Source organism: Megalopta genalis, unplaced genomic scaffold (assembly GCF_051020955.1).
Source record: "Megalopta genalis isolate 19385.01 unplaced genomic scaffold, iyMegGena1_principal scaffold0063, whole genome shotgun sequence".
Classification (NCBI taxonomy): domain Eukaryota; kingdom Metazoa; phylum Arthropoda; class Insecta; order Hymenoptera; family Halictidae; genus Megalopta; species Megalopta genalis.
Window position 1 is genome coordinate 692,629 of NW_027476132.1, and position 8,690 is coordinate 701,318.

At 36.3% G+C, this 8,690-nt stretch overlaps 1 protein-coding gene across 1 annotated transcript; it reads left to right on the plus strand.

Annotated features, from left to right (window-relative positions):
* The first annotated feature begins 3,573 nt into the window (after positions 1-3,573).
* On the plus strand, positions 3,574-6,818 carry LOC143261728 (uncharacterized). Its single transcript, XM_076527954.1, has 3 exons — positions 3,574-3,852; positions 4,665-5,221; positions 6,677-6,818. The coding sequence occupies exons 1-2, from the start codon at positions 3,583-3,585 to the stop codon at positions 5,217-5,219; spliced, it is 825 nt and encodes a 274-aa protein (XP_076384069.1). The 5' UTR covers positions 3,574-3,582; the 3' UTR covers positions 5,220-5,221; positions 6,677-6,818.
* The last annotated feature ends 1,872 nt before the right edge of the window (positions 6,819-8,690 follow it).

An 8,690-nucleotide genomic window follows, 5' to 3' on the forward strand; every position in this document is an offset into this window, starting at 1 on the left:
GCAATCTTTCGAGAGCGCGTTGCAAGAAGCAGTATAATTTCCGACAGAACCATTCCTCTGGCGTGGAAAGAATTTTACAGACTATTCCGGCTTCAGCTAATCTGTCCACAAAGTTTTAAGTCCATGATCTTATTACTCTCGTTTCGAAAAATGACCGAAGATCAATTTCTGTTTTGGTTGTTCCGATTTTTAGAAAAACACTTCTATATAAAAGAATATTCGTACGTTCGTATAATTTTTCCTAAATAAACAGCGAGAATGGGATACTTTTAGATCATTTAAAAGTTATTCATTAATAATATTATTAATATTAATATTATTCATATATTAACAATTTTATTATTAATACTAAAACATTTCAAAATTTCATATATTTGATTAATCATTTAATTGATTAATCAATTAAATTAAACTTGCAAAGCAAAGTAATATGACATCGATTACTATTTCAACATTCTTATCTATTGCAAATCTTAATAGAATTAAGAAACTTTTATGAATGAGCATAGAAATTAGATTTTAAATAATTTTGTCACTCGCATACAGGTGACGTAGTCAAAGTGTTAATGATGCAATTAATATAATTTAATAGTTTCACTTAAGTTGGATACGTTAGAATTAACAGTTAATTTTTGTATAAATAATTTCGAAAATGAATATCTTATCGGTGTTTGGGTCAAAATAATTGGTACAAGTAGCTTTTTCAAGTGTCGGTAATTGGGACATCTGCATTATTTTTATTCTTCATTAATTTCACATCAAATTTATGCTTTCTACAAGTATTTATATATATATATGCAACAGATGAACAAAAAATCATGCTTAATGTGTCGGTAATTGGGACCCTTACCCTACAGTGCACGTTACAGTGCATTCTTCTAGAGCACATTGAGCGTTACAAAATAATGTACATCCTCGTCCAAAAGTATTGGGACTATATTTATTTAGCATAAATTATAATATTAAAAATAAACAAACATGGAAAATAAAGAAGAAATAAAGAAGAAGTAAATTTAAGAATAAGTTAAAATATTTCAGGCAATTTCCTATCGAATTTTCTGCAAGCCTTCTGATACTTTTGTAGGGGGGTGTACGAAGCACCCGGACACCGAGCGACTGCGATCTCTTTAAAAATCGAACGAGAATCAACGTTCTTGGAGAAAAAGCGCTCGTTTACGATTTGGTCCAGCAATTAATAATTAGTTTATTGGGTTGTTGGCGGTGAAACGTGCTCGACGTGCGGAACGCTTTAATTGAAATTGGAGCAGAAGCGGCTCCGTGGTCAATATTCCATGAATATTTTGCACTTGCGAAAGAACTCCATGAATGCCACCTCCTCTGCCGGCATTATTAAATCGCCGGCGTCTACCGTAATGTATTGTGCGTTACGTATTGTCGGTGTATGAAAACAAGCGCGAACGGCGCCGCGCCGCGCCGGGATAAAGGGAACGCAACCATAATATGCTGATGATAATGAAAGTGTGTTGCCGGCAAGAACGGTCAAAAGTGCCCTAAATTCGGCTCGCCGCGATGTCGAAATACGATGAAGCTGTAAATAACTTGTGCCAGCAGAAACCACCGCCTGCCGAAATATGGCTTTGCAATCGTTATTTGCAACGTTGTTTGTTAAATACGGGCCTTGAAACGCGACGCGGGCGACCTTTACCGCGATTCCGTGCCAATTCCCGTGATTCCGTATTTAATTGTTGAGAAAATATTATTAGCAACGTTATAAGCAATTATTATTATTTTTATTATTTAAATTGGTTTCTTTCATGAATTCGGACGTATTTTGAACGAAGACTTTGTGGAAATTGTGGAAGCTTTCATTGGACGGATGTTTTTTTAAACATTGTTTATACCGGCCTTTATTGGCAAATTTTTGACAATGGATTCGTTGATAAATTTTGTCAGTATCTGATTTATTATACTTGTTTCTTATTTTTGGAATTGTAACTCAATTGTGATTATAAATGTTAATTGAAAATTCGATATTATTTCACTTTATATATAAGTACGATTGTAATATTCAATCTTACTAACTTGGGCACACTTACAATGAAAATCATATAAAAGACTATGACTTTTCTTTTTGGCTTCTTTAATATTATAACTTTTAACAGCAACTTTCATTGTAAGTTAATTGTGATTTAATATCATTGATATTTCAATCAATTAATTTCAATCAGAACTTTGATTTCAATTATCGATATTTATTAAAAATTTGCGGTAACCTCAATGTTATTATTACTGTAATTTTCAAGTTACTTTGGGCACGATTTCAATAAAAATTGTGTAGGAACTGTATTTGAATGATCTTAATTCTTTTCCTTCATTTGATGTTGCAACTTTTAATAGCACATTTAATTGTATCTCTTATAATTTACTACCATTATCTTCAGAACAAAAATTGTAATTTAATTATGATTTACAATAAATACAAGTATCCAATACATTCGAATATACTGTAATTCGAATATACCGTGTCGAATATACTGAATATACTGTAATTATCAGACTGCAGACTTTTATGCATTTATGGCAAAAATGTGTCACACTGTTTTCGACTTATCAAAACTATTCCAAGAAACAATTTATTTTTACACAATGTAGATATTTCTTACAACCGTGTTGGAAAATTGATATTTTGCATAAAGATCCGCAGTTTAGTAATTACAATTATATGAAAACTCGATAAAAATTATAATAACTCCTTGACAAGATAATTTAAGAGGCTTGTCTTAAATAGAACACCCTGTATAACTAGCGTTGACATTTCCAAAATATCACCGTAAACATTAACATGTTCAACTTTCTGAACAAACCCTCCTCAGGCCGTCGTAAAGAAGCAAGCTAACAATAAGTAAATAAAACCGCAGCGTTCATTCGACAGAAAAGTGTACTTTGCAAGTGCAGGGACGTACTCCTTGGAAAAAAGATCACACTCCCCGACGTTTGAGCTTGACACACAATGTAAAATTACCTTGTTCAACTTTCTCCTATTTACTACAGAAACAGCGGCTCTCTCGAAATACCATCGTTCCGACTATTGTACATACAATTTCATTCTCAGCCTCAGTCTAAGTCTCAGTCTAAGTCTCAGTCTCATTCTTAGCCCCATTCTCAGACTCACTCCCATTCACAGTCTTACACTCAGTCTTAATCTGAGTCCCATTCTCGGTTTCAGACCCATTCTCAGACCCATTCTCAGACCTATTCTCAATCCCATTCTCAGCCTCATTTTCAGCCCCATTCTCAGTCCCATTTTCAGTCTCATTCTCAGATTCATTCTTATTCTTATGCTCGCCCCCATCCTCATTTTCCGAAGCCAGTCCCCGCCCGTGCTGCTCTACGTCGGAATTCGGCACGCTCAGCACTATTGCGTTCCGGAAAAAAGTGCGTGAGCGGTGTCGTCACACCGAAAAATCGGTTTAAAAGCCAGCCAAATCGTCCAAGCATTCAGTTCGCTACGATTGTTCAACCGATTCTACATCGATGAATTCGTTAACAGCATGTCTGTGCGGTTTGTTGGTAGCTGCGATGGCAGTGCAAGCAATGCCAGCTGGTAAACTGGAGACCAAGATGGCCGAATCCTCGGCGATCAGTCCCAAGGATTTCCATTTGGAGGATGCGGGTGCTGAGAAGGACAGGCTGAAGAAGCAGGCGTCCTTCTGCGTGGAGATCCGTCCAGGTGCTCAAAATGGACAGCAGGTGTCTCAGGATGGGTCGCAGATGAAAATGCAGGGCCTGAGCGTGGTGCAACAATCGCAGGTGGCGCCAAAGATGCAGAGTTACAGCTTCCAGCAGGCCCCGCAGCCTGTGCAGTCTCTGGGAGTCTTCCAGGCTCCTCAGGTAGCAATTGCGTCGTGCTTTCTAATTTACCATGCTTCTCTCGACGCATAAATTCACTATGATCTGCATGTATCTTGATTTTGTGTTATTTCTTGAGAATCGTGAGAGATTTAAAGTTTTCGACAAAAGTTGTTCGTTTTTCGTAAGAGCTCTCATTTAGTAAATAATTCATCGATTGTTAATTTCGATCGATGAAAATGTACACGTAATTCTCCATTTTGTGTCATAAGTCTTTGTAATTATTTGTATAATTTAAAGGGAGAACTTATGCGTTCGAAGTTTTTTTTATCGCTTATGGTTACAGTAACACTTAATTTCTCGGTGATTCGAAGAATTTATTCGAAAAATTGATTCAAAGGATGTCTTCGAAACGTTATTCGAGAATTTATTCGAATCATTATTTGAATGTAACATAATTCGAATAAAACTTTACTCGAATCATTATTTGAAAGAAACTTTATTCGCGAATCATTATTTGAATAAAACTTTATTCAAATCATTATTTGAATTCGTTATTTGAATAAAGTTATATTTGAATAATTTATTCGAAAGATTAGTCGAATAAAATTTTATCCGTAAAATTTATTTTCAAACTGTACGAAAAAATATTCATAAAATTTATTCGAATTGTTCAAATGAAATTCTACTTGTATAATGTCCAACTCTGCTATTCCGCCATATCGTTGATTTCATCGCCACTGTGAATTCTGTTGGCGTAGTACCGATCTCCAAACTTCAACGCTAATTGATAGTTCTTAAAAATTCGTACCGACGGAGCTTGTGTGTGTTATGAAATAGTTTTCCATCCTCAGGCATACGTGGTGCCCCAGCAGTCGTTCGTGGTTCCCCAGCAGGTGGTGCCCCAACAGGTGGTTCCCCAGCAGATGATGCACCAGCAGGTGGTCCCTTCGGTGCAGACTCTGCAGATCATCCAGCCATCTCAACCTTGCCCTCAGGAGTCGAAGGTGCAGATCGTAGAAAGGAGAGTCGAGGTCCCAGCACCGACTCCAGTCCCCGAAGTGGTCACTGTAAAGCCCCAGCCCCAGCCCGAGAGGATCGTGGAACCGCAGACTCAGGTGATCGAGACCATTAAGCTGGTCCCAGTGCCCCCAGTTTGCAAGGATAAACTGGTTGTCGTGCCCTCCAAGCCCATGGTGGTCGTTCCTGAGCCAACTATCGTCAAGGTGCCTCATTGCACTCATCAAAGCGAAGGGATGACCTGCAACTGCAATCAACAGGCGATAAGGGCTGCCGCCGTAGGACCTGTTGATCACATGCATCACATGCACATGAGGGCTCATACTCATCCCATGCACCTTGGCAAGATGATGACTGACTTTCGTTTCCTCAAGGACCCAAAAGCTTAGAGGTAGGTGAGGAAATGTGTTAAATGAGCATTATTTAGGGACTTCGGAGTGTTAACCAACGCGGGGGTGCTATTGAAATATGAATTCAGGCAATTTTATGAATCTAGGGAATTTCGGTTTCATGAATCGGTGGCTATCTTTCGGGGATTCACAGTAAAACAGGTTAGGGAAGTTTTTGTTTATTTGTTAACCTGGTTTTACGAGATTCACAATGTTGAATTCTGGGGGAAATTCTATTTTATAATTGCATCAATGCAGAACAGAATTATTTGGAACTTAATTCAAATGGACGGGTTGACTTTTTTAGATCCAAGTTCAGGAAATGTGTGGTTATGTTTGTCAGTTTCCGGCACTCTGCATCGAGATTCCTTCAAGTTAGATGCTTGAGTAAATTGATAGTTCGTAGGGTTGAGAAGGAAAAATTTTCAATTCTGAGTCTAGCAGTTTGGGGAATTCTTGTTTTATGAATTGGTGGCTATCCACAGGGATTCGCAAAGTGGCAAACTAGAGAATTATTGGATTATAAATTCATAACAGTGCAGGTTACTTACGATATTAAATTCTAGGGGATTTTTTACTATGTAGAGCAGAATTGTTTGGACCCATATTCAAATGAAAAGTTGATTTCCTTTTTAGCTTCAGGTGTAAAAAATGTGAGGTTATGTTTAACAGTTTCAGACATTATAATATTGGGATTCCTTCGTGACAGAAGCTTAAGTAAATTAATGGTTTTTCAGCTTGAGATTTTTCAGTTTTTCAGTCCAGGAAATTTTGTGTTTCATAAATTGCTGGCTTGTCTCTGGATATTCAGTGTGTGGCAAGCTATAGATTTGATTTATAAATAGAATGTTTGGGGACAGAGTGGTGGTCTAGTGAAAATGTTATTTTTATAAGTCCATCTATACAGTAAATATCTATTTTAATCTTTATTCAAACGAAAAGTTGATTTTTTAGCTCTGAATCTAGTAAATGTGAGGTTACGTTGGGATACTTTTGCAGCACGACGTATTTCTTACACTACAAAATTAAAATTTCTTCTCTTCTTCTATAAGATGTTTAATTAAACGCATGATTCATGGGGCTCGGGCAAAATCAAAAAATATTAAACGACCTTTCACGAATCCGTGGCAGTTTAAGGCTAGGGAATTATTGGTTTATGTGCTGGCAACAGCGCCTAGGGGATTCAAAATGTGGACTTTTAGCAATTCATGTGAAACAAAATAATTCAAAACTTTATTTCATTAATCCTGAGTGATTTTTATTGAAGTTTCTGGGATTATTAAATAATAATTATTAAGGATATTAAATAGACGGGGACATTAAAAGAGGGAATTAAATTAACATTGCAAAAATTCGTTATCCGATGCGAGAATAATAATTCCAACAATGTGTAGATTTATTTCAGCGAGCCTGGTGAAACTGCGAAATTTAATTTCGGCACATTCTCTGTATCGCAGATGAGCAATACACGTTGGATTTTCTGATGACTCTACAGCGAACGCGATGACGATCGATCTGTAGGACTCTAAAAGTAGATTCCGATGTAATGCTTCTGTACGCTCTGCGAGATCAAATAAAATGAAAAATTTGATGATACAATCACGTTGTACAGCCGGCTAATTAGCCAACAACTCCCTGTAATAAATTTCCTACGAGCTAATTTAATTCCCCATCGGAAGTTTCCTCACCAATATTTAAATCTTCGGTCCCTCTATTTATTTTAAATTACGCTTTTCGGTTCGGCGGCTTTTCACGTGAAATAATTACACGCCGTTTAATTTATCTCATTACGTTCATACTTGCTACAATTACGTCATTGATTAAACAACGAACAGCCGTACTTTTAATAATGACTCGAACATTTGATACGATTTTAACACACTTCCAGGCCATTAATTCTTTTCAGTTTCTATTCTCATCGTTGTTTAAATAATTTATTAAATGGAAGGTATCGCTATTACGAAATATTTAAACAATTTCGCAAAATTAAGCTAAAAAAGGTAGTAGGCTCCTATATATTTTGTGACTTTTATATAAATTAATTTCGAGCGATGGATAAGCATATAATTTTATAAATTTGGCATACTTTGGGCAGACTTGGCATACTTTTACACTGTCCGACACGATTTTTGGGTTCCTATAGCCACTATGAAATTCTTGTAGAGCTTCACTCCCTGAACAAGAATCCGTAAACCGAATTACTCCATCACCCTCAGTTTTTTAAATAAACGAACTTTTGTAAAAACCCAAAATTTTCGACAAAAATGAGGTATTGCAAGAGAAAAGTAAAAACGTTAGAAAGTTCTAATTGGTGTTGAAAGATAGAGGAGTTACCAACTCCAAATACTCTGGTGTGATTTTTTGTGTGAAATATAACACAGTTTGGTGATTATTATCCACAGAAATATGTAAAAAAAAACAGAACATTGAAGTACTAAACAAAATTCAAATATTATTTACGAAAAGTGGATGCCCCATTGGATCTCTCCATCGGTGTCGATTACGCGTAGTTTCGGCCCTGTCAGACAGAGAGAAGCGAGCAGCGAAGCTCATGGCGGCAAAACGTCGTGTACATGTTGCCGTCGAACATTTTCTCGATCTACTCGAAATGTATATCGTTCCGACGCTTTTACCGGGCCGTTTCTTCTTCAGAAATGTCTACAGAATCCGATCCTGGGTAGAGTTTTCGTGCCGAACAAAAAACTTTTCGTAAAAATACAAAAATATTGCGCAGAAACTGCTCACGTCGACACTTTTTTAAATTTTCACATTAATTTATTGTTATTTAGGACCAAAAACAATTAATAAATTGCATGCCATTATATTCGGGAAACTCTCCTCTATCTTTTAACACTAATTAGAACTTTCTAACGTTTTTACTTTTCATGCAATACCTCATTTTCGTCGAAAATTTTGGGTTCTTACAAAAGTTCGTTTATTTAAAAAACTGAGGGTGATGGAGCAATTCGGTTTTCGGATTCTTGTTCAGGGAGTGTCACAATCTTGTCGGACAGTGTAATTAGTGATATATAAATTGTGACAATTAATATCGTTTTTTAAAATCGTTTTACACTCTAAATTACATACACATAGCTTTACTATTAATATTATGGCATCGACATAAAAATATACGTCATTAAACGTGCAGCAACGCTTTTACGCTTTGAAAGATCTTCGAGAAACAGGTCTGTCAATTAAAAATATTGGAAAAAATTATGGCATTGGCATTAGAACAATTCAACGCATTCACATGATGCTACAAAAATGAATGCGCTTGGAAACAAAAATAAACGCGAACTTCAGCGAAGAAAAATAGTATAGCTACATTATTACGATATACTAAATAAAAAATTATTATCATGGTTCGTACAAAGAGGGATACTAGGAGACCGTATAACCGATGCTCTTATATTAGACAAGGTGGCGGAATTAAGAGAAAATTTTCCGTCATATTCGGGATTTAAAGCGAGT

What these genes read in the sequence shown, in the direction of transcription:
- LOC143261728 (XM_076527954.1), top strand. Translation starts at nt 3,583, where the DNA reads ATGGCCGAATCCTCGGCGATCAGTCCCAAGGATTTCCATTTGGAGGAT. An exon ending in GAGTCTTCCAGGCTCCTCAG is followed by an intron (nt 3,853 to 4,664) that starts GTAGCAATTGCG and finishes TTCCATCCTCAG; the next exon opens with GCATACGTGGTGCCCCAGCA.